This window comes from Dipodomys ordii, unplaced genomic scaffold (assembly GCF_000151885.1).
Source record: "Dipodomys ordii isolate 6190 unplaced genomic scaffold, Dord_2.0 Scaffold54, whole genome shotgun sequence".
Taxonomy (NCBI): domain Eukaryota; kingdom Metazoa; phylum Chordata; class Mammalia; order Rodentia; family Heteromyidae; genus Dipodomys; species Dipodomys ordii.
In genome coordinates, this window is record NW_012267270.1 from 6,485,609 (window position 1) to 6,512,320 (window position 26,712).

Below are 26,712 nucleotides of genomic sequence, written 5' to 3' on the forward strand. Positions count from 1 at the left end.
TGGAATGTTTATTTTCTTGCATGAGATTCATGAGTGGCTATATCAGAGTTCAGGAAATATAGCCACTGAAGACAAAGTAATAAGACAAAGCTGGAAAGAACAAATGACAGCATAGTCTAATCTGAATAGGCCACAAACACAAGGCTCAACAAGCTCGCTATAAAATGTGACTGACAAATGAGCAAATGATCCACTGACGACCTAGAGTAGCTTGGGAATAAATGACATACTTTTCACATGAAGACAATTATATCTTAGAACAACAACAACAACAACAAAAATCCTGACTTTTGGCTTTCCGCCAAGTACCTCAATGTCAAAATGTATCCCCAATGCCTAGATTGCTCTTAGGGAATTGTTAGAAAAAAACTTCTTTTTCTTATGATTTCAAAAGAGTGTCACCTAAACAAAGTCAAGTAAGGAGAAGATATTTCTTTCCCGCTCTTCGTGTTTTTCCTCACCCTGAGGCACAAAGATGGTGGCCAGAATGGAGATGCCCATCAAGGCCATGAAAAGGAATTGACTTATTTGGCGGCCCAGGTGATTCAGCGCAACTAATGATGCACAATTGGCTGGAAAGAACAGGACACCAAGGAGAATCTGAAGCAGAAAAATGTTACTACTCAGGTGCTGGAGGTTGAGTAGTAGACCGAAAGTGCATGTCCAAGTTGTAAATCTGTAGTGAACAGAGAGGAAAAGCACATGTCAGAAGGTTTAGAGAGTTCTAGAGGTTGGCACTGGCAGTTTTAGTCATTAAAATACAAAGGCATACTTATTTTCCATATTTTCCCTGGTAAGTGATCATATTATAGTCATTAAAAAAGTAATCCCACGATATTTGGGAAGGTATAGGGTCTTGTTGATGACACATAATGAGTTCTTTCTAGGGTTTTAGATCTTCTGAGTGAAAAGTTTAACTTTATGTATAAAAAATTTGTTAAGCCATATCTCTTTTTATTGTTATTATAAAGGTGATGTACAGAGGGGCGACAGTTAGATAAGTCAGTATGTTTCTTTTTGGACAATGTCACCCCTTTCCTCCTGTCCCCACCCACAAGCTGTATAGTTCATTCTCAACATAGTGTCTAGTGAGTACCACTGCTGCCTTTGTTCACCCTTTGTCCCTCCATTTCAGTACCCTCTGACTTTCCCAAAGACAGATAAATGAGAAAAGTGACAAAAAGAAAACAACAACAACAGCAGCAAAGCAAAAAACCTCTTGTGTCCATTTCCTAGTGTTCATTTCGATAAATATTACTTTATATGATCAGAGACACATAACATTGTGCCTTTGTGTCTCTCTCCTCAGAGTATCCTCCTTTGATCTCTTTGTGTGTGAATGTCTAGAGTCCTTCTGTATAATTTATCATTTCCTTGGGTATTTTAGGTCAGTTTCTGCATATGAAGCTACATTTCTTGTTTCTTTTTTGGTACTGGCAATCGAACCCAGGACGTTGCACTTGCTTGGCAAGTGCTTTGCCACTGAGCTACATCCCAGCCCTGAAGCTACATTTCTTCATGTGTTTTACTGTTTGAAAATTTACTTCTGTTAATGGAAATAAATGAATGGAGAAACTCAGAGCCCAAATCTGTACCATGACTCAAATTCTCAGCTTTCAGTCTCCGAGGAAGAGTTTGGCAAGGGGATGTGAAAAGTATCAACACCTCACTGTGTCATTAGTTCTGTATCAGTGTTTTTAAAGCCCTCTGGATACATCTAGTCAGAGCAACTGTGTGCAGTCTCTGGTGTCTTTTATTTCTAAATCTACCACACACAGACTTGAGCCACTGAACATGAGAAGTACAAATCATGCCTCTTGAATTGGTAATGGGGCGAAGCCTACCTCACAAAGGCCAAGAGACAGATGCGCTTACGCAGGGCGGGAGCATGGAGCAGGTCGCGCACAGAAGCTTTTTTCTTTGCCACCTCTAGCTCCTCCTTCATGGTGGCTCTCACCACCTTCAACCACAAGAACAACAAGAAACTGCTCAGTTGTCAGAAACTGGTAGGCATTAGAGGGAGCACCAGGCCCTCACAAGGACAAATTCAATGCAAAGCCTTTCTGTGCAGTGGGAAAATGTAGACATCAAAGACTTTGAACTCTCAAGCTCTTGTGACCCTGCCCTCTAGCCATGACCCTGCTTATGGCCACCTCAGTGGACATTGTGACATGCCTCCTGCCTCTCCTCAGATCATCATGGTGTCCCTCTTCAACTCCCCATTGGAGTTGATCAGGTTTGTTGAGATTTTTTTTTCTACTCTTTCTTTACTCAGTTTCTTAATAGTATTAACTGCCTTTGAGGCTGCAAGTCTGGGACGTGAGTCTGCTTGCAGTTGCTGGCTTTCTAACAAAGACTTCTGATTCAACCTCTCAAAATGTGGCTTCTGGGGCTGGGAAGGTGGCTCAGTGGTAGAGCGCTTGCCTTGCATGTCTGAAGCCCTGGGTTCGATTCCTCAGCACCACATAAGCAAAAAGAAAAAAGCCGGAAGTGGCACTGTGGCTCAAGTGGTAGAGCGCTAGCCTTGAGCTGAAGAGCTGAGGGACAGTGCCCAGACCCAGAGTTCAGGCCTCATGACCGGACCCCCCCCCAAAAAAAAAAAAACAATGTGGCTTCTTTGTATCTTTGGATTGAATTCCTATATAACAACATCAGAGAAGAAATAAAGTGTTGGGAAGTGTAACACAGCAGGTGAAGGAAGCTCGGGAAATTCTCCAGTGAGGAAAAACTAAGCAGGAGACAGAGAAGGGCTACAGAGCATTGGAAAGAGTATGTTGGCTAGAGAAAAAGAGAAGGAGTGAAACATAGTATGGTCCAAAGTGTCAACTATATTAAAAATTATGAAAACTGTAGCAACTGGACTTGATTCTCTACTGATGCTTGTGGTAGAAATTGGTTTGTCAGTTTCAGGAAAGAGATTAATTTCCTGATAGTTATGATTGTAGAATTTTTTTTTTTCCGTTGTGGGGCTTGATCTCTGGGCCTGGGCACTGTTCCTCAGCTCTTCATCTAAAGGCTAGTGCTCTACTACTTGAGCCACAGCTCTACTTCTGATTTTCTCATGGTTTATTGTAGATAAGAGTCTCATGGACTTTCCTGCCTGAGCTGGCTTTGAACTGTGATCTTCAGATCTCAGTCTCCTGAGTAGCTAGGATTACAGGTATGAGTCACTGGAGCCTAGCTGTGATTGTAGATTTGAATTCTCCTTTTTGAGGGAAATCTGGGATGGTATGTCCTATCAATGTGATGGTTCAAATGAATTCTGACAACAGAAGTGAGGGTGGGTTTGGTGCAGGACAATTTATACTCCCAGCATCACCTGGAATTACACAATGACTGTGCTACTTGCTAGGTAGGTAGAGACTTTGAAGAAGAAAATGGAATATCTCAATGCTTAAATATAATTGCTAGTAAAAGGATGAAAATGATATAGAAAAATAAGCAAAAGGACCAGAAGAACAAGAAAAGAAGGTATTTCTTTTTTTTTTGGGTCCGGTCATGGGGCCTGAACTCTGGGCCTGGGCGCTTTCCCTCAGCTCTTCAGCTCAAGGCTAGCGCTCTACCGCTTGAGCCACAGCGCCACTTCTGGCTTTTTTCTTTTTGCTTATGTGGTGCTGAGGAATTGAACCCAGGGCCTCATGCATGCAAGGCTAGCACTCTACCACTGAGTCACCTTCCCAGCCCCAAAAGAAGGTATTTCTCACCAATATTTCGTTGGCCATTCAGGCTATCACAAATGTGCATATCAAACTACTGGTAGAGCTCAGGGCTCTTACTAGTAAATACTTATTATAAATTATTAGCTTTGGTATCATTCCACCTCTGCAAATGAAGCAATGGTATAAAAAACATTAAAAGAATTTCATGATGAAGGAATTTAGGGAAAAAATGTCACTCGAGATAAGCTTTTAGACTGTGAGGCATGACCTTTCTAGTCTGGCATTACAATACAAGCTACTTAGACATCTTAGATTTCTCAGGAACATGTTTTCTCAGCCTGAGAAGAAAAATCCACAAGAATGAATCTTGAAAACAGGAAACTAGCCTGGGAAGGTGGCTCAGTGGTAGAGTGCTGGCCTTGCATGCACGAAGCCCTGGGTTTGATTCCTCAACACAACATAAGCAAAAAAAGCTGGAAGTGGCGCTGTGGTTCAAGTGGTAGAGTGCTAGCCTTGAGCTGAAGAGCTGAGGGGCAGTGCCCAGGCCCCACAACTGACAAAAAAAGAAAAGAAAGAAAGAAAGAAAGAAAGAAAAAGAAAACAAGAAACTAATCAGGATGCAGCTGTAGCTAAAGTGGTAGAGTGGTAAATGAAGAAAGGAGCATACAGAAGAAGCATGAAAGACCAGTCCTAATGCTAGAACCATTCCCCCTCCCCCTCCCCCACACCAAAAAAGAATGCTTTCTTAGTTTGCAGTCCACAACTCTTCAGAGAAGACTGGTCCTACTACTTTGTTAGACAGTCATTATAGAGCTGGCTTCTGCATTTCTGCAGGCTTGAAATCGGGCCTGCGCACTGTCCCTGAGCTGCTTTTGCCCCAGGCTAGCACTCTACACTTTGAGCCACAGCTCTACTTCCAGCTTTTTTTTTTTTTTTGTAGTTTATTGAAGAGTCTCACTGACTTTTCTGACTGGGCTGGATCCTCAGATCTCAGCCTCCTGAGTACCTGGGATTCACAGGTCTAAGCCACTGGTACCCAGCTCTTTTCAGACACACACACACACACACACACACACACACACACACACACACACACACACATATAGTCTTTAAGTAGTTTAAGTAGTTCCACAAATCTGTTTATAAGCAGAATGCATCTTGATGACTGTCACCCCTTTCATTGTTTTTGTCCATCCCTCCCAAGCTTCCCCTAGCCCTCAATTTTCTTAGTTGCATAGGATATACATTGAATATGATAACTGCATTCCCCCCTTCATTCCTCTCCCTCCCTCCCCTTGACCCTCCTGCATCTTTCAAGTGCCAGTTTCCTGGTATTCGTTTTACTGGACAGTGAGTTAGTTTTCTAAGGAATTACACTGTTCCAATTCTCCCCTGAAAATACCCTACTTCAGTTAATTCACTTGGGTGTATTTACATACAACTTTGTGTACTTGTACATTTATAAATTAGTTACAGCTTCCAATTATGAGAGAGAACACAGATCCTTTTCCTCTCTGGCTCTGAGTTACTTCAATAAATATACCGTTTTTTCCAGGTCCATCCATTTCTTTGCAAATGATGCAATATAGTTCTTTCTTTTTAAAAATTATGATAAAGGTGATATACAGAGCACTTAAAGTTACATAAGTCAGGTAAATAGTACATTTCTTTTTGGACGATGTCACCCCTTCCCTCACTCTCCCAGTTTTTCTCTCCCATCCCCATCCACAAGTTACATAGTTCATTTCCCACATAATGTCTAGTGAGCACCACTGCTGCATTTGTTCGCCCTTTATCCCTTTATTTCTGTGCCCCTCTTACCCTCCCAAAGACAGATAAATGAACATGCAATACAAAAAGAAAACAAAAAAGCAACAAAGAAAAAACCTTCTTGTTTCTACTTCCTGCAGTTCATTTAGATCAGAGGCACATAGACACTGTGCTTTGGGTTCCTCCCCTAAGAATATTCTCCTTCAGTCTCACTGTACATGAATGCCTAGAGTCCTGTATCTTTTATTATGTCCTGGCATATTTTAGGTCTAGCTTTCACACATGAGAGAAAGCATGCACTGTTGGTCTCTGAGCTTGGCCTACCTCACTTAACAGGATTTGTTCTAGGTCCATCCATTTCCTTGCAAATGACATATTATTCTTTCTAATGGCTGTATTAAAGTTCCATTGTATATAGGTACTACATTTTTTGATCCACTCAACTATTGTAGGGTATCTGGGCTGTTTCCATAACTTGGCTTTTGTGAATAGTGCAGCAGTGAACATGGATGTGCAAGTGTCTTGATAGTATCCTGGTTTGTGATGTTCAGGGTAGATGCTAAAGAGTGGTATGGCTGGGTCATAGATAAGATCTACCTTTAGTTTTTTTTGTGGGGGGGGTCCGGTCATGGGGCCTGAACTCTGGGCCTGGGCGCTGTCCCTCAGCTCTTCAGCTCAAGGCTAGCACTCTACCACTTGAACCACAGCGCCACTTCGGGCTTTTTTCTTTTTTGCTTATGTGGTGCTGAGGAATGGAACCCAGGGCCTCAGGCATGCAAGGCAAGCGCTCTACCACTGAGCCACCTTCCCAGCCCTCTTTAGTTTTCTGAGGCACCTCCAGACTGCTGCCCAGAGTGGTGGTACTCGAGTTCCTTTTTCCCCCATCCCCACCAATGTTTATTGTTGTTTGCCTTAATGATGTTGGACAATCTAACTGGGGTGCGATGGAATCTCAGTTGTTTTGATTTATATTTCCTTTATATTCCTTTATGGCCAGGGATGATGAGTATTACCTCAAGTGTTTCTTTTTTTAATTAATTAATTTTTTTATTTTTGTTGATCGTAGGGCTTGAACTCTGGGCCTGTCCCTCAGCTCTTCAGCTCAAGGCAAGTGCTCTACAGCTACGGCCCCACTTCTGGTTTTCTGAGTGTTTATTGGAGATAAGAGTTTCATGGACTTTCCTGCCCAGGCTGGCTTTCAACCCGATCCTCAGATCTCAGCCTCCTGAGTAGCTAGGATTACAGGCGTGAGCCACAGGTGCCCGGCCCTCAAGTGTTTCTTTGCCATTCTTACCTCTTCTTCAGAGAAGTCTCTCCTTAGTTCCTTTGCCCACTTAGTGATTGGTTTATTAGCTTTAGGAGGGTTAGTTTCTTGAGCTCTTTGTATATTTTGGATATTAGGCTGTTGTCTGATATATTGCTGGCAAAGATCTCCCAGTCTGTTGGCTGTCTTTCTAGCTTAGTAACTATGTCCTTTGCTGTGCAGAACTTTTTATTTTGATGTAATTCTATTTGTCAAGTCTCTCTCCTATTGGCTGTGCCCCTGGGACTCTTATTAAGTTTCTGCCTATGGCTTATTGTACTCCCTGCTGCAGTAATTTCAGAGTTGCAGGTCTGAGGTCTTTGATCCACTTTGAGTTGATATTAGTGCATAGTGGCAAGTAGGGATCCACTTTTAGTTTTCTGCATATGGATGCCCAGTTTTCCTAACACCAATTATCGAAGGGGCTACCTTTTTTATTGTATATCTTTGGCTCCTTATCAAATATCAGATAACTGCAAGTATATGGTTTTATTATTGGGTTTTCTAGATTGTTCCATTGATCTTCAGGTCTATTTTTGTGCCAATATCATTTTTAAAAAATTTTATTATTATAGCTCTGTAGTAGAGCTTGAGGTCTGGCATTGTGACACTATCAGCATTATTATTATTATTATTTTGCCTAGAATTGCTTTGGCTAGTCAAGGTCTTTTGTTGTTTCATATGAATTTTCGGATTTTTTTCCCCTATCTCGGTAAAGAACATCATTGGGATTTTGATGGGGATTGAGTTAAATTTGTAGATTTTTTTTTTTTTTTGCAGTATGGCATTTTCACAATATTAGTTCTATCTATCCATGAACATGATGTTGTCGTTGATTTCTTTCTTCGCATTTTTATAGTTTTCACTATAACAGTCTTTTGCTTGATTAGGTTTATTCCCAGATAAATTTTTTGAGGCTATTGCAAGTGGAGTTGTTTCACAGATTCCCCTTTCTGTTTGTACATTGTTGGTATACAGAAAGGCTTTTGACTTTTGCCGGTTAATTTTTTTTTTGGGTCCGGTTGTGGGGCCTGAACTCTGGGCCTGAGCGCTATCCCTCAGCTCTTCAGCTCAAGGCTAGCACCTTACCACTTGAGCCACAGCGCCACTTCCGGCTTTTTTCTTTTTGCTTATGTGGTGCTGAGGAATCGAACCCAGGGCCTCAGGCATGCAAGGCAAGCGCTCTACCACTGAGCCAACTTCCCAGCCCTTGCCAGTTAATTTTGTATCCTGCTACTTTGCCAAAGTCATCTATAAGCTCTAGGAAGTTGAGGATGGAGTCTTCTGGGTCCTTTAGATATAGGATCATATTATCTGCAAATAGGGATAGTTTGCCTTCTTTTCCTATGTGAATCCCTTTTATATCTTTTCCTTATCTTACTGCTCAGGCTAGGAATTCAAGAACTATATTAGAGGAGTGGAGAGAGTAGACAGCCTTGGTTTGTTCCTGATCTTAGAGGAAATGGGTTTAATTTTTCCTCATTCAGTATGATGTTGGCTGTTGGTCTGTCATATATAGCCTTTATTATTTTGAGGTATTGTTCCTTTTATTCATTGCTTCTCCAGAGCTTTTTAACATGATTAGATGTTGGATTTTGTCGAAGGCTTTTTCTATATCTAATGAGATGATCCTATGGTTCTTGTCTTTGGCTCTGTTAATGTGATTTATTACATTTATTGAGTTAATATGTTAAACAAACCTTGCATCTTTGATAAAACCCATTTGATCATAATGTATGAATTTTTTTATTACTTGCTGAATTCTGTTGGCTGGCACTTTATTGAAAAGCTTTATGTCTGTGTTCATCAGAGAGACTGGTCTATAGTTCTTTTTTCGTTGGATCCCTTCCTGGTTTTGGGATTATTGTGATGTTGACTTCATTAAATGAGTTTGGAAGTGATCCTTCTGCTTCTATTTCATGGAAAAGTTTGAGGAGTACCAGTGTTAGTTCAACTTTAAAACTCTTATAGAATTTAGCTGTGAATCCATTGGGACCTGATTCCTTCCTTAATTTTATTGAATGGTATAGGCCTGTTTAAGTGGTTTATATCTTTTCATTTCTGCTTAGGCAGTTTGTATGTCTCTTGGAATTTATCCATTTCTACTAGATTTTTATCTTATTTGAGTTTAGGTTTTGAAAGTAGTCCTTCCTAATCTTTTGGATTTCTTGGATGTTTATTGTAGTTTTCCTTTGGCATCTCTAATTTTGTTGATCTGAGTCTCTTCATCAACTTAGCTATTGGTCTGTCAATTTTGTTGATTTTTTTTTCCTGCTTTTTGTTTCATTCATTTTATGTATAGTTTTTTTTTTTTTTTTGTCGGTCGTGGGGCTTGAACTCTGGGCCAGGGCGCTGTCCCTCAGCTCTTCAACTCAAGGCGAGCGCTCTACCACTTGAGCTACAGCGTCACTTCCGGTTTTCTGGTGGTTTATTGGAGATAGGAGTCTCACGGTCTCTCCTGCCCGGGCTGGCTTTGAACTGCTATCCTCAGATCTCAGCCTCCTGAGTAGCTAGGATTACAGGCGTGAGCCACCAGCACCCGGATTGTATAGTTTTTTTTTTTAAAGTCTCTATTTCATTAATTTCTGTCCTAATCTTTGCTACCTTTCTCTGTCTAGTAGTTTGGGTTTGGTTTGTTCCTGTTTTTGTTTTTTCCTCGTGGCTTTAGTTGCATCATTAAGTTATTTTCTTTTGCAGTTTCTGTTTTCTTTATGTGCACACTTAGAGGTATAAACTTTCCTCTCCAGGCTTGGAAGGTGGCTCAGTGGTACAACGCTTGCCTTGCATGCCTGAGGCCCTGGGTTCGATTCCTCAGCACCACATAAGCAAAAAGAAAAAGGCCAGAAGTGGCGCTGTGTCTCAAGTGGTAGAGTGCTAGCCTTGAGCTGAAGAGCTGAGGGACAGCGCCCAGGCCCAGAGTTCAGGCCCCATGACCGGACCCTTCACCCCCCCCCCAAAAAAAAAAGCACAACTTTCCTCTCAACACTGCTTTTGCAGTATCTTAGAGGTTCCAGTATGATGTGTTTTTATTTTCATTGAATTGTAAGGAATTTCTGATTTCCTCCTTTATTTCTTTGGTGACCCATATGTTGTTCAGCAATGCGTTATTCAGTCTCCATGTGTTGAGTGTTTTCTGCAGTATGTTTTGTTGTTGAGAACTAGTTTGGGTCATTGTGGTTAGATAGGATACAAGAAGTTATCGTGATCCATTTGTATTTGCTCAGACTTGTTGTGTGTCCTAGGATATGGTCAATTTTGGAGAATGTTCCATGGGCTGCTGAGAAGAATGAATTGTGTGGCTGTTGGGTGAAATACTTTGTAGATGTCTGTTAAGTCCTTTTGGGGTCATTTAATTCAGAAGCTTCTTTTCTTTGGTTGATATGTCTTTTGGTGATAGTAGAGTGTTAAAGTCTCCCATATTTTTTTGTTTTTGTTGGTCGTGGGGCTTTAACTCTGGGCCTGGGCACTGTCCCTCAGCTCTTCAGCTCAAGGCTAGCTCTCTATCACTTGAGCCACAATGCCACTTCTGGTTTTCTGGTGTTGAGTCTTACGGACTTTCCTGCTTGGGGTGGCTTTGAACTGTGATCCTCAGATCTCAGCTTCCTGAGTAGTTAGGAGTGAGCCATTGGTGTTCAGTGTCTCCCACTATTTTTGTGTTGGGTTGATCATGTTCTGTAAGTCTAAGAGTATTTGTTTAATGTATTTAGTTGCTCCACTGTTTAGTGCATAAATATTAAACACTGTGATTTCCTCTTTGTGGATCATTCCCTTTATTACTATGTAATGACCTTCCTTGTCTCTTTATACTGATTTTAATGAGAAGTATATTTTATCAGATAACAGTATGGCATCCAGCCTTCTTGCAGGATGCATTTACATGAAAGATCTTTTTCCATTCCTTTACTTGGAATTTGTGTTTATCTGTGACTATAAGAGGAGTTTCTTAGAGACAACAAGTTGTTGGATTTTGTGTTTTGATCCAATCTGCTATTCTACATCTTTTGGTTGGGGAGTTGAACTTGCTCATGTTTAATGTTACAATAGAGAAATGTGTTGTGTTTCCTGCCACTTTTTTTCCTATAGCTTGTTTCTTTCCTCTTGTGTTTACTAAACGAATTGATTAGTATTAAATGCTGTGTTTCCTTGACTTTTGATTGTTTCCTTCAAATGTATGTATGCTCTGCTTTATTATCCGTTGTAATGCTGGTTTAGTGTTCATGAATTCCTTTATTTTTTATTTGTTGTGAAAGGCTTTAGCTTGTCATTGATTGGGAATATTAGTTTCACTGGGTATACTGGTTTGAGTTGGCAATTGTCATTCAGAGCTTGAATTATACCACTTCAGGCTCTTCTTGAATTCAGTTGGTATGGAGAAATCTACAGGAATTCTAATCTTTCTGTTGTAATAAAGTTCCCTCTTTGATTTTTCTGCATTTAAAATTAATTCCTTGCTTTTCTATTCAATTTTTATTGTTATTATAAAGGTGATGTACAAGGGGTTACAGTTACATAAGTCAGGTAAAGAGTACATTTCCTTTTGGACACTGTCACCCCCTTCTCTCACTCTCCCCCAGATTTTTCCCTCCTATCCCCTAATTCTTTGTTTTTTAAGTCAAAGTTATCACAACAATGTGTCTAAAAGTATTACTTTTCAGACCTTGTCTGCTAGGAGTTCTATGTGCCTCTGTCAGGTGGGTGAGATTCTCTTTCTTGAGACTGAGGAAGTTTTCTGTTATTATTTTCTTAAATAGGTTCTCAGTGCCTTTAGTTTTTATTTCTTCTCCTTCATTTATCCCAATTATGCATAGATTCATTCTTTTGTTCAGATTTGCCAATTCTTGGATGTCTTTGGTATGTTTTGAATGTTTTTTTCCGTGTCTTTGATTTTTTTGTTCTAATTCCTCTGCTTTATCCTCAACTCTTGATACTCCTGTTTTCTACTTCACTTATTCTATTGGCTATGCTTTTAACTGTGCTTTGCAATAGGGATATAGAGCCTTTCCTATTTCCTAGCTCTGACATCGACAGAGTGCTAATTTCACCTTTCATTTCCTTCATATTATATGCTTTCCTTTTCTTCATCATTTCCTCTCTGTATTCTTATATTTGTTTTTGGATCTATTCTTTTATTTCATCTGCCAATTCTCTCATTATTGCTCTAATGGTTCCTTTGTTCTCCCTCCCTTTTTCGTTGCTCTCACTAGAGTCCTTCCTTGAGTTGTTTTTTTTTGTTGGTCGTGGGGGCTGAACTCTGGGCCTGGGCGCTGTCCCTCAGCTCTTCAGCTCAAGGCTAGCAAGCACCCTTCCACTTGAGCCACAGTCCCACTTCCGGCTTTTTTATGCTTATGTGGTGCTGAGGAATTGAACCCAGGGCCTCATGCATGTGAAGCAAGCACTCTACCACTGAGCCAACTTCCCAGCCCCTGAGTTGTTGGGTTTTGAGAATGGCATGTTGTCTTAATTGTTCATGAATTTCATAATCTTTTGCTGTGATTTATTAATGGTGTTTGTGTGGTCTTCTTCCTGGGTTTTGCCAGTGTAATAGTTTTCTCTGTTGTAGTGCAGCTGCAGTCTTGCCAGGCTGGCTGCTCCAAATGGAGATCTGTGTTGAATGGAGATTGCTTGAGCAATGGGCTGCTCCAAGCAGAGATCTGCACTAATCTGTGAGCTGCTCATTGCAGCAGTTCCCAAAGTGGAGGTTATTGTTATTATAAAGGTTATGTACAAAGGGGACACATTTACATAAGTCAGGTAAACAGCACTGAATGTGGTTTTGTTCTGAGTGGGGTTCTTTACTGTGTAGATGGCTGCACAGAGCTGCAGTCTACACAGAGCTGTAGGCTGTGATGGGACCTGGTTATGTGTACTTATCTTCCTGAGTTATAAGTTTTGATGTTTTCTGAATAGCACTAGACTCTGACTGCTTGCTTTTCCCTGGCATCCACTCTTCAGCATTATTTCTAGGTTAGCATTTTATATTTCTTGCTGAGCAAACAGAGCTCTGGTATTACCTTCTCTCTAGTCCTCTATCTTGTATCTGAAATCCTGTGTGATATTCTATCAGTATTCTTGGATATGGCACTGAACATCCCAGACAGCCTTGTACTATTGAGCACAAACAACTGATATTCTAATGTGTTTCTAAGCTATGGTGTTTGGCAGGTTATGTGTATTAAATACATACCCACAATATGATAGTATTTATCTATATGAAAGGATGAAATTCTGTCACTTTTAACAAGATGGATTAACCTAGGTAAAATGAACCTAGTACAGAAAGATAAATACCCATAAACTCATTCATCTGTGGTACCCTAAAAGACTGATCTGTTACAAGTAGAGACTATTGCCAGGCTCCAGCGCTCATGACTATAATCTTAGCTACTAAAGAGGTTGAGATTTGAGAATTGAGGTTCAATGCCAACTGGCCATACCAACTTAAGATACTCTTATCTCTAGCCAGCAATAAGAAAGTTGTATGGTTCTAATGGTAGAACTTCAGTCATGAGTGAAAAAGCTGAGCAAGAAAGAGACCCTGAGTTTAAGCCTCAATACCAACATAACACAGACAAAAGGATTAGAGAGTATGGTGCTGCTTACTAGATGATGGTGAGTTTTAAAGAAATGATATGAGATAGGCTGATTTCAGTCAAAGTACAAATGATGACAGTAAGATAGGAGAAATAAATTTCGAGAGATCTATTGTATAGTGATACACTGTATTTGTTAGAAATATAGAGAATGGATCTATATACTCTCACCACAAAAAGGATATGTGAATAATGCATTTGTTAATTATCTAGCTGAAACCATTCTATTATGCACTTACATGTAATTGCATATATGCATATATTGAAAGGTAAAATTATATATATGCAAACAGAAAAATATATATTCCAAAACACATTATGTTGACAAAAACATACAATGTATTTTTCAATTAAAAAGAGAATTATGAGACACATACAATGCATTTTCCAACTAAAAGGAGAATTATAAGCCAGTGCCAGTGGCTCATGTTTATACTCTTAGTTACTTAAGAGGCTGAGAGCTGACAATTGCTATTTTGAAGAAAGCCTGGGAAGGAAAGTCCATGAGATTCTTATATCCAATTAACCACTCCAAACAATGCTGGAAGTGGATCTGTCGCTCAAGTGGTAGAGCACTAGCTTTGAGAAAAAAAAGTCAGGCATAGTGCCCAGGCCTTGAGTTCAAGCCCTAGAACCTGCGCACACAACAAAGTGAATTATGGTGGAGGGGGCAAAGTTGCTCAGAGTACACTCTGTGCATACATGGAAATACTACAATAAAACCCCCTCACACTACAAATGTGCGTAAAGTCAAAACATTTGAAAAATGAGTTAAACATAAGGAATAAAATTCTATGGAGGAACTTTTATGAAATAGATTCAAGGAGGAAAGTAAGGCAATGGATAATGATAGGCATCCAAATCTTTTAGCATATTGCACTTTTGGATACCAATACAGACATATATACGTATGTATGTATATACATATGTATTTACATATATATGTCAAGTTAAGTCTTCCCTCTGCCTCATAACCAGCTGCTATCCATCCTGCTCACCTCCACAGTTAGCGTGTCTCTATAATTCTTCATTCCATTTATGCGCGCAGCTCTCCACAGCTCCTTTAAGGCTTCCTGGGGTTTGTTGTTGATAATCAGCCACCGAGCAGACTCGGCCAGGCACCTGATCAAAGAGGATGATGGAAATGCAGTCAACTCTCACACGCTCACTTCCAGTCCCCCTTTAACCCTCAGATTCCTTTATGTTATGTTATGCCTTTATGTTATTACTTAAAAATTTAATCAGTTGTAAGGACGTGAGAAATATTTATTCATAATTTGATCTTTTTTTCTTAAAGATCCTCAACTTATTTTTTCCCCTAAGTGTCTCATATGGGTTTGAAACCACTCCTGAGCCTAGCAGCTTTTGGCCACACAGTCAAGTTAAATATGCCTCAGTTTCAATGAGGGCAGAGAAATACAAAGTTCATAGATGTGTTACATTAGTTTAAACTAAGGAGTACTTGCTGTTTGGACTCTTCTCCCTATACTAATTTAGTCTGTAATCACTTCTGAGGGTCATTCCTAACTCAATAGGCCTTCTGTCCCAAACCAACATCATGGTTTATAAGCCTTAAGTCTTATTTGGTTATTTATAATGCTGGTTCTGGGGCTGAACTGAGGACTTGGACACTGTCCGAGAGTTTTTTTTCTCAAGGCTAACACTCTACCACTGAGCCATAGTTCTACTTCAGGCCTTTCGGTGGTTAACTGGAGATGAGAATCTCACAGACTTTCCTCTTAGAGCTGGCTTTAAATTGCAATCTTCAGGTCTCAGCCTCCTGAGGTGCTAGGATTATAGGCAGGAGCAAGTTACACCCAGGTACACAGGAGAAGATATGTTATCAGACATCTCTCATCCCAAGATCCCTTAAGAAAGAGGAAGAAAGCTCATACCTTGTGAATAGAAGTAAGAAAAAGATGGGTATAGACAGCACCAGCTGAAGGATGTGCCAATTTTGGACAAAATAAGCCAGGCCTCCCAATAATATTTGTGCTAAACCAGCAGAACAGAATGAAAGGGTCACCATCATGGCTTGGAATTTGGGTCTTGTCCATTCTACAACTGAAAGACAACACAAACTGAATATTCATCTCAAACCAAGGTAGAGCATTAAGTTCACATTCAAGGCGGGGAAAATGCACATGGTGGGAAGACGTACTTACGGAGCATGGAGCTGTTCGTCAGGACACCCGTGGTGGACATACCAGCCAGGAAGCGCAGGACACAGTAAAGGAGGAAGGTGGGAGCAAAGGCTGCGCATGTGTCAGCAATGGCCAGCTTCAGCAAACAGCTGATGATAATTAGCCTCCTTCCAAACCTGAGGAAAAGGCAAAGCTTAGATGGTGGGAACTGGAACAGCTGTTGCACAAAGAAACAAAAGAGAATTATTTTAAAACTATAAATAATCAGAAATCAACAGCAGATATTTCAAAAGCCATGTTTCTTGTTTGTAAACCTGACCTGTGTATACTACAGGTAACCATTTCAAACCATGAAAGATGAGTTATAATTCTGGAACGTTTAGTACCTTTAATACAAGTATTTAAATACATAGATTTAGCCTAACAGAGAGTCTACACAATATATAAAGTATCAAGTCAGGTGCCAGTGGCTCACATGTGTAATCCTAGTTACTCAGGAGGCTGAGATCTGAGGATCATGGTTTGAAGTCAGCCAGGGCTCAAAAGTCCTTGTGAAACTCTTATATCCAATAAACCACTAAAGGGCTGGGAAGGTGGCTCAGCGGTAGAGCGCTTGCCTTTCATGCTCGAGGCACCACATAAGCAAAAAGAAAAAAGCCGGAAGTGGCTCAAGTGGTAGAGCGCTAGTCTTGAGCTGAAGAGCTGAGGGACAGCGCCCAGGCCCAGAGTTGAGGCCCCACGACTGGACCCAAAAAAAAAAATCAATAAACCACTAAAAAACCAGAAATGGAATGTGGCTCAAAGTGGTAGAACACTAGCCTTGCACAAGAGAGCTCAGTGATAGCACCCAGGCCCTGAGTTCAAGCCCCACAATGGAGCAAAAACAAAATTATCAAAATCAAATGTTGAGGCTGTACATTTCTTTTCTTTTTTTGTCGTGGGGCTTGAACTCTGGGCCTGGGCGCTGTCCCTCAGCTCTTCAGCTCAAGGCTAGCACTCTACCACTTGAGCTACAGTGCCACTTCTGATTTTCTGGTGGTTTATTGGAGATAAGAGTTTCACGGACTTTCCTGCCTGGGCTGGCTTTGAACTGCGATCCTCAGATCTCAGCCTCCTGAGTAGCTAGGATGACAGGCGTGAGCCACCAGCGCCCGGCGAGGCTGCACATTTCTTGATTATAGCAATGGGAACACTGGTGAAACAACATGTGGAATTTGCTGATATGTAATGTAAGAACTATTTGCTGCTGAATTTAGATGTGTTGGTGGTCTTGGCCAGCATGCTACTTCCAAGTACAGGATGTAAGAAAGCCCCAGTTTAAATAGAACTCATAGAAAGTTCTCAGTGGAAAGAGCCAAAGAAGATGGGGGATGAAAGAATACAAAAGGAAAAGACCTAAAAAAAAATAAAATAAAAAACAGAAAAATGGAGTTCCCATTTCTGCAAGACTTCTGTACCAGATTCTATACCTTTTTGTTTCTTGTGGCAGCAATTGGTAGTAATCTGATTGGTCAATTATAAAAGGAGGCTCAGCCACATTGTAAAGGAGTCCAGTGATAAGCACCAGACAGCAGCTCTAAATTTGATTCCCAAGTACAAATATAGAAACCAATATATATCCTAAACACATAGTGGTGCTGGGCACTGGTGGCTCACACCTATAATCCTGCAGAGCCAGCCTCGGCAGAAAATCCCCTGTAAGACTCTTATCTCCAATTAATTACCAGAAAACCTGAAGTGGCACTGTGGCTCGAAGTGGTAGAGTGCTAGAGTGAAAAAAACTCAGGGACAGTGCCCAGGCCCTGAGTTCAAGCCCCACGAACAATAAAAAAGTTATTTAGTCTTCAAAAAGTGATTAATTTTTTTTAAAAAAGGAACTTCAGGCATTCAAAGAATCATGGGTCAAGAGCTTTCTCTTGTGCATCTGCCACTGTCTATTTTTTATTTTTCCTGTCAGTCACGGGGCTTGACCTCAGGGCTTGGGTACTGTCCCTGAGCTCTTTTGCTTAAGGCTATCTCTCAAACGCTTTGAGGCACAGCTCCACTTCTGGTTTTTCTGGTGGTTAATTGGAGATAATAGTTTCATGGACTTTCCTGCCTGGGCTGGCATCGAACTGTGACCCTCAGATCTCAGCCTCCTGAGTAGCTAGGATGACAGGCATGAGCCACTGGTAGCTGGCAGACTTAAACAAATTTTGAGGCTAGAGATACCCCAATGTGTAAGCTCAAGATCTCAGTGTTTTTTTGTCTTAGTGATTTTTTTTTTTGGGTCCGGTCGTGGGGCCTGAACTCTGGGCCTGGGCGCTGTCCCTCAGCTCTTCAGCTCAAGGCTAGCGCTCTACCACTTGAGCCACAGTACCACTTCTGGCTTTTTTCTTTTTTCTTATGTGGTGCTGAGGAATCGAACCCAGGGCCTCATGCATGCAAGGCAAGCGCTCTACCACTGAGCCACCTTCCCAGCTTCTTAGTGATTTTTGAACGTGTCTTACCTAGTCATATGTGTAACTTCATACATCCACACACATATATAGCAACTATCTTTTTTGGCGGTACTGCTGCTTGAACTTGGGCCCTTGTGCTTACTGGGTTGGTGCTCTACCTCTTGAGCCATACTTCCCAGACCAGCTTGTGCTGGCCATTTTGGAGATGAAGTGTCAGCCTCCAGATCAATTACAATCCTCCAGATCTTGAGTAACTAGATTTATAGACCATCAGGCAACTTTTCAACATCCCAATAATCCAAAACCTTTTTGGACTTCTAATATATTACATATATTCACCCCCAAACCCTTGCTCTAGGGGTAATAAGCCTTTATTCCACTTGAACATGTTAGGATAAATGCCTGTAGAATTAAAATAGGAAACACACAGGAGAGGCTGCAATAGTAAAACAATAAAAATGAAGTGATAAAGTAAATACAAACATGTATTTATGTATATATACATAACATGTAAAGACTAAAACTACAGTGAGAATTTGAAATAAATATCTGAGTTGGAACATGGCTTTTTGAAGCTGGCTAATTTTACTGGCTAATTGAAACACAATGCAAAACAAGCATACTGTACAAATTAATTATAAGACTAGGGTGATTGGAGAGACCATACTATAATAAATACATTGCTCTTTTTGGTGGCACATGCTTTTAGTCTCAGCACCCAAGGACCCGAAGTAGGACAATCATGAGCTCAAGGCAAGTGTGGGCTGTACAGTGAGACTCCATCTCAAAACGTCACTGCTAGAAAATAACTAATACAAGATTTAACTGTGATTAAATGGAAGAGCTTATATGCTACAGTCAAATTTTCATTCATATCAACAAAATGATTCAAAGTACACAAAAACAGAGAACTAAAGGAAAAACAGTTCTACATAGCAGGAGATTTTTAACATCATTTTCTCAATAATCAATAAAACAAGCCGAGAACATGTCACAACAGTTAGAACACATTAATGAACAAAATGCCCACTCATAAGATTTAAAGATATTTACATAGCACTGATCTCATAACCAGGAGAAAAAGTATTTGCTAGATCTGAATGTGTTCTTCTAAATTTTAGACTTTATAAATTAATAGTTAGTGTGACAGTATTAAATGTTGGGAGCCAACAGTAAAGCTCAAAGGTCATCTTGACCCCTGTGATCGCTTGAAGGCACCTACAAGGAACTGGCTTACTTGACAGACACCAGATGCCCGGGATTGCTTTGCTATGTCTGCAGTTTGTTTTACTGTCAACCAGTTGACCTTGTCTTGTTTTTATTGCAGTCTGTTTTTAACAGGAATTTTCCTTGTTTTCCTGGACTATAGTAACCTTATGCTACTTCTTGACTTCTAACAGAATAAATTAGGGAAAGTTAAAAATAAACGGTGCTTTGTGGGGAAGCCAACCTTGAAGAGCTGAGCTGTGCCCGCTGGGCGTGGGCATCTGGAGCGGGTGACCTTCGGCCGAGTGCCGGTGGCTCAAGCTTGCGTCCCATATAAAAAAACAAAAAACGGTGCTGCAGTCTTGAGCTGCAGACCTCCCGACGCCATCCTTTGCTCGTGTCTTTTTTTTTCTCATCCTCGCCCCCTAAATCAGGATTCCCTTTCATTGCTGGCAGGCTCTGGCAATTAAGAAGAGATGTCCTAGCCAGGTACCGGTGGCTCACGCCTATAATACTAGCTACTCAGAAGGCTGAGATATGAGGATCATGGTTCAAAGCCAGCCCAGGCAGGAAAGTCCATGAGACTCTTCAATAAACTACTCAGAAAAATCCAGAAGTAGAGCTGTGGCTTATATGGTAGAGCACTTGTCTTGACAACAAAGAGGTTTAGGGACAGCGCCCAAGCCCTGAGTTCAAGCCCCAGGATGGGGGTGGGGGGAGTGGGGGGCGGGGAAGAGAGGTCTTGCCCATTGCTAATGGTGCATGCCTGCCATCCTCACTATCCAAGAGACACAGTTGTGACACATTCAGATCTCATAGATTTTAGTTGCTCAACAGTTGACATTATGTTGGAGGATGGAGAGAGACATCTTGTTCTTCTCTTCAGCTTCAGAAGACACATAACTGTGTGGTGGCAATTATTATCTGTCCATTTCAAAGGAGATACTTTTAGGCACAGGATCTACGTTCTTTTACTGCAGTTGACATTGGATTATTTAGAAAGCTGGCCTGGTTAAAGCAAATTTAAATAAAGGGGACGCCATAAGTTCCCAACACACCAGCAATGGCATATTGCTATGTACTCCATGATACCATATTGCCTTGTACCTTCATGTTTGAGCCACTAAGACAGAATAATGACCATTCTCTAGAGACTACCAGAATCCAGGGAAGTGTCCACGAGGAACTCAGCATGGTGCTTTTGCCCAAGGGAGACAGTGCTGTTTTTCATTTTAGCATATTTAGGATGATTGTGATGTGGCAATATTTTTTATTTTTGGTGTTGGTCCTGGGGCTTGAACTCAGGGGTTGGGTGGTATCTTTGAGCTTTTTATTTTTATTTTTGCTCAAGGCTAGCACTCTACCACTTGAGCCATAGCCCCATTTCTGGCCTTTTGGTGATTAGCTAGAGATAGAATCTCATGGTCTTTCCTTCCTGGCTTCAAACCAGGACCCTTATATCTCAGCCTCCCAAGTAGCTGGGATCACTAGCACTGGTATCCAGCAATACATCTTTTACTATGTTCCAGTAGGGAACTTCCCTATCTTTTAAAACCTCATGTTAGGGCTGGGAAGGTGGCTCAGTGGTAGAGTGCTTGCCTTGCATGCATGAGGCCCTGGGTTCGATTCCTCAGCACCACATAAGCATAAAAAAGCCGGAAGTGGCGCTTTGGCTCCAGTGGTAGAGTGCTAGTCTTGAGCTGAAGAGCTGAGGGACAGCGCCCAGGCCCAGAGTTCAGGCTCCACGACCAAAAAAAAAAAAAGTTAAAACCTCCTGTTATAGCAACTTCTTTCTAATTCTTTTTTTTTTGTTGTTATTGTTGGTCATGGGGCTTGAACTCTGGGCCTGGGCGCTGTCCCTAAGCTTTTCAGCTCAAGGCTAGTGCTCTACCACTTGAGCCACAGTGCCATTTCTGGTTTTCTGGTAGTTAATTGGAGATGAGAGTCTCATGGCCTTTCCTGCCCAGGCTGGCTTTGAACTGTGATCCTCAGATCTCAGCCTCATGAGTAGCTAGGATTACAGGCATGAGCCACTGGCACCCGGCTTCTTTCTAATTCTTTTCTATAAACATTCTCACTTATTATGGAGATATCATATTTGTGTCCTGTATACAGTATGCTATTTTGCAAAATATTATTTAGGACATTCACGGAAAATTCCCATTTGTGTTTACGGATCCCTTAAGGTAACAGTACATCTGGGACAGTGTTATTGTGAGTAACAACTTATTTGTTTATTTATTTATTTGTTGGTCATGGGGCTTGAACTCAGGGCCTGGGCCCATCCCTGACCTCTAGAGGCAGCGTTCCACTACCTTGAGCCACAGCTTCACTTCCTTGAATAACACCTTTATAACAAATGGCTGTTTCATAAGCTGATAAAAACACAGTATTCACTAGTAGAGAGGATAGACACTCACCTGTCTGTTAAATGGCCATACATTAAGTTTCCCATCAACGTCCCGGTCAGTGTTAAGAATTTACTTATTGAATTCAGAGACTGAGAGTCACACACCAGGCCCCACTGAAAGAGAAGGAAATCAGCACAACAGGGCTTATAATCTCTCAGAGTAATCTGAGCAAAGCTTCCTAACATGACCTAAAGGTTCATGTTTCATCCGAGTACTCTCTTCCCACATCTATCAGTGCTCCTTTTCAACATTACCCATCTTCTACCATCAGGTCTTAACTGAAACAGAACTTTCTCCGGGAAGCTGCCTTTAAACCTGTAGGTTATACTATGGTTATACTAATGAGCTTTTTGTTGTTGTTGTTGCCAGTGTTGGGGCTTGAACTCAGGGCCTGGGCACTATCCTTGAGCTTCTTTTACTCAAGCCATAGCTTCACTTCTGTTTTTCTTTTCTTTCCTTTTTGTTTTTGAGTAGTTTATTGGAGATAAGAGTCTCACAGACTTTCTTGCCCAAGCTGGCATTAAAATGTGATCCTTAGGGCTGGGAAGGTGGCTCTGTGGTAGAGTGCTTGCCTAGCATGCGTGAGGCCCTGGGTTTGATTCCTCATCACTATATAAGCAGAAAAAGCTGGAAGTGGCGCTGTGGTCAAGTGGTAGAGTGCTAGCCTTGAGCTGAAGAACTGAGGGACAGCACCCAGGCCCAGGCCTAGGGTTCAGGCCCATGCCACACACACACACACACACACACAGACACACACACACACACACAAATGTGATCCTCAGATTTGAGCCTCCTGAGAGGCACTGGCAAGTGGCTAACAAGCTTTTAAACCCATACTAAGTTCTCTTTAAACTTAGCTACACACTACCTTCATTGTAGGGCCTTGAGGCATTAACTAAATCCCAAATATCACAGCTGACTGTCATATAAATGCACAAGCGACACAGCGTGGACATTTCAGACTTGGCCAATCTCCAAGACATTTCTAATTTTCAATCAAAGTTGAATATTTACTGACTGGACATAGCACTTGTAACAAAACACAAGCATTGTTTGCTTACACCTTTGTCTTACCAAAAAATAAAAACAACATAAAATAGGAGTCTATCTACTGTCCAGTTCACCAGACTCATTGAATATGGTTACTAACAATGTAATCAATATTGGCTGAAAGAAAGAAGATTTGCCTTAAAGTGTAGAAAGGACTTGTGTTATTTTTAAACACCCAAATCCTGAGCTCGCACATGAGAAATGAAGCTTCCTACCTTGGTCACGATGGTGGAGACGAAGGAGCTGCGGTCATACACCCAGCCGTCCACACAGGGCTCTGTTGCTGCCTCACTCAGGTTCCAGAAGGTGCTGTTCAGGTGGAGGAGCTGCCATTGGGGATGGACAAAGCGCCGGCACTTTTCTGGCCTGAGGTTGGAGTCGAGTGGGATGGAGATTCTCAGGAGGTCCTCCTGGCTGAGGAGCCCAGTGCCATTGTCAGAGAGCGTGCCATTGTCGAGGATGCGCACCCAGCAGCGGTGCTCAGGCACGGCTGCCGTGAAGTTCTCCAATGTGAGATGACAGAATGTTATACTGCTGAAGATTGTAAGGAAAGCCAACTGAAGGAACTGGAATCTTCCCAGGCTACCAACTTGATCCAGGATTTCCTGAAAAGCCATTGAATACAAATAATTACTCTCAATAGGAGACAAAATGATTAAATCTGTATACTCTCAAAAAAAAAAGAAAAGAAAAGAAAGAAAGAAAGTGCCATTTCCATCAGATACACCACAGCAGGGCATAGAACGAGTGTGCCCTGGCGATTTGGCGCCAGCTAGATAGCTGTTGTTCTTAAAGCTATTCAAGAGAATTTTCTGCTGATTTGCCTTCTTTAAGAATGTGTTACCAGTCTACTTTGTGTAAAATGTTATACCAGGTTATATCTCACATTCAACAGTGGACGTTGATCTCTAGGTTTGAGGAAAACGAGCCAGAAAAGCACTGCTACAGAGGATTGGATTTTCTTCAGTGGAAAGGAGAATTTCTATTTAAGGAGTTTCTAAATCAGTAAGAAGTAAGTACATATCTAACTTACTCTTCTATTATAAATGTCTTACATAAATCCATATTTACAAATATGGGTATGTATGTTTTTATATATATTTATATATGTAGGTTCATATATACCTATAATTACAAATGTGTATATGTAGGTTTAAATATGTGTAGGTTTATATACATATATGTAGGCTTATATATGTACATATGCATACATATGTGTGTATATAGCACATATCTGTGAGGATACATGATGTACAATGCAGTATGGAATGGAAGAACTAAAAATAAAATATGGGAGCAAAAGTCACATTGATGAGGACTAAACTATCTTCTAAAAATTATGCCTCCAAGGAAGTTTAGAATAAGCATTTTGTTGGTAAGTTCTAAATTTTATCAGAAGAATCCATGGAAAAAAATCTCAAGTTGAATAAATGGAAGTGAAGTATGGTGTTCTCCTTTCTGGTTTATAACTGACTTTGTGCTGCTGGTTGAACTGTAGCAAAAATTCCCACTGAAACTGTTGCTGAGGGTGTGAAGAGCAGCTTGTGATGGACAGCGAGCTGAGTGCCAGCCTCACCCAGAAGTTTACTTTTTCTTCCTTCTAGATAAGAATTGTGAGGATCTTTCTGTTCTAGTAGTAAAAATTCAGTAAGCTGAAAATGCTCTGTGACTGTGTGTGTGTGTTTGTGAGTGTGTGTGTCATGTGGGTACCACAGCTTGAACTCAGGGCTTCATGCATTGTTTTGCTTTTTTCTTTACTTCTGGTGCTTTAAAACTTCTAGTCTGGCCTTTTGCTGGTTTGTTGGAGATGGAATAGTACAATCTACTAGCCAGGCCCACACCTATAACCCTAGCTACTCAGAAGGCTGAACCTCAGTAACCAGAATTACAGGTATGAACCTGGCTAAGACATGCTTTTGTTGGTTGTGGGACTTGAACCCAGGGCCTTGGGGTTGTTCCTGAGCTCTTTTGCTCAAGGCTAGCACTCTGACACTTTGAGCCACAGCACCACTTCTGGTTTTCTGGTGGTTTGTTGGAGATGATAGTCTCATGTATTTTCCTGCCCTGGCTGGCTTTGAACCATGATTCTCAGATCTCAATCTCCTGAGTAGCTAGGATTACAGGTGTGAGCCTTAGGCCAGTGCCTGGTCTAAGACATGTTTTAAGGAGTTTCTGTGGCAGTGAGAAAGAAGTACATCAATAATTATACTCTTCCATATAAATTGTTTGCATAAATCTGTATGTATGTGTATTTATATGCTGGATATCTCTGTGGTTATATATGCATACATAATATTACATTCATGCACTAGTTATAATAGACTTCTATATATATAGTTATATATATATGTATATATGTGTGTGTGTGTGTGTATATATATATATATATATATATATATACATATATAAATTTCCCAAAGACTCCATCTGCTTCCACTTTTCCTGGCATCCTCCCTTAAGCTGGTGTGGGGAGCCGGCGCGAAGGCGCCGCCCACTTCCTTGCAGTTTTGAGGTAACTCCCTATTAGGCAGTGCTTGGCAGGACGGTGGGTCCTGGGCTTTGTGCATGCGCGAGCCAGGTAGAGTCCCTAGCCAATCCCGTGGCACCTGGTGACGGCGAAAGGCAGACGACCAATGGGAAAAACGGTTCCTACTCCCTATATAAACAGCCATGCTTTGGGTACACGCTCTCGCACTCAAGCTCTCCCATCAATTCAAAGGCTCTCCAATAAAGCGTGATCTGAGAAGACTCCTGGTGTGGTGGTCGTTCTTCCTCGCTGGCCGAGAAGGCGTTCGCCGCAAGCTGGCTTTCCCTGTGTGAGCCCTCAACCACCTGTTGATCAGAGGATACACTGAATTTTATCTGTCAGCCATCTGCCATGTTCCTAACACTTGACTGGCTACCTTTGGGATAGACTCTCATTAACTTTTTGACTCAGATTGGCCTCAAACTAGGATCAGTGCACTCTCAGCCTGCGTATTAATTTGGGCTACAGGTGTGAGACACTGGTACCCAGCTTACAGATTATTTTTTTTTTAACAAAAATTAGAAGTGCTGGCTTAAAACTTTAGAACTTAGGTCATGAACACACCTGTGGCTAATATATTAGAAGCTTTCTCCCTCTGTCTCTCTGTCTCTGCCTAGCATGGCTAATTATATTGAATATATCCCTTAGGAGAAATCCTCATGGTCTGTGTATATACTATCCAATGAGGGCTCTGTGTAGGAAATAAATGCTGTGGCACTAGTGAAGCCTTTATGTAACTATCTTCTGCTAAGAGCTTCGTGGGAATTCTCAATGCACAGAAACCATGTGAGATAATACAAAATGCTTGCTTTTTAGATGATTTGTTTTTGTTTTTGTCCGTAGTGAGGTCTGAACTTTGGGCCTGGGCACTGTCCCTCAGCTCTTCAGCTCAAGGCTAGTGCTCTACCACTTGAGCTGCAGCACCACTTCCAGCTTTGTCAGATGATTTGTAGCTAAGTTGGAATTTGATCTCAGCAATGAGGTACTATCATAATAAACATTAAAAAGTATTTACAATTCAATGATGAAATAGACAAAAGGCAAGAACATAAAGTTTCCAAGAAAATAGACATATGATCAAGAAAACCCATATGAAGTCATTAAAAATTAAAGCTACATAATAAGCTGGAATGTAATTGCTTAAGCTTTCCAGAAGACTAATTGTGCTAATTATCAATGAGAGGATATCAAGGAAAGGGCAGCAATGAGAGGGTTATGAGAGGGCAATAAAATCAACATTGATTACCTGATGTTGAGATTACCAAAAGATACATGCCATAAGCTCTTGAAAACACAAAATGGTGTTATTATCAGAAACTTTAAACTGTTTAATTCAATGAGCAATCGTTCTACATGAGGAATGAAACAACAGCAAAATAATTCAGACAAAGGCATTAAATAATGTGTGCAGATGTGTGACATGACAATTTTAGTTTCTACCAGCAACAAAACTTTATTTTGGGCTTCCTTTTCAGTCCGGATTGGTGGGAATGCAAATTGATTAGTTTGGTAGATTATTTCTGCAGCTCTTTTACAAGCAAAGACATATGGATTCCAGAGACAGCAAGAGATAGGATGGTGTAAGACAAATGCCATTGTTATCAGCTCTCT

The 26,712-nt window shown here is 41.0% G+C and overlaps 1 protein-coding gene across 5 annotated transcripts in view; it reads right to left on the minus strand.

Moving 5' to 3' along the window:
* LOC105989183 (solute carrier family 22 member 9-like) overlaps positions 1-23,383 on the minus strand; it is a 52,579-nt gene extending 29,196 nt beyond the window's left edge. Inside the window, exons 1-7 of one of the 5 annotated variants that reach the window (XM_013021040.1) lie at positions 22,790-23,383; positions 21,534-21,637; positions 15,488-15,642; positions 15,218-15,386; positions 14,321-14,444; positions 1,845-1,960; positions 525-676 (exon numbers count right to left, since the gene is read on the minus strand). In XM_013021040.1, coding sequence (XP_012876494.1) covers positions 525-676; positions 1,845-1,960; positions 14,321-14,444; positions 15,218-15,386; positions 15,488-15,642; positions 21,534-21,637; positions 22,790-23,191 — 1,222 coding nt within the window. In that variant the 5' untranslated portion in view covers positions 23,192-23,383. Of the gene's footprint in view, positions 1-461; positions 677-1,844; positions 1,961-14,320; positions 14,445-15,217; positions 15,387-15,487; positions 15,643-21,533; positions 21,638-22,789 lie in introns of all 5 variants that reach the window. The other 4 variants (XM_013021036.1, XM_013021038.1, XM_013021037.1 and 1 more) reach the window with 4 other exon arrangements.
* Positions 23,384-26,712: the final 3,329 nt, after the last annotated feature.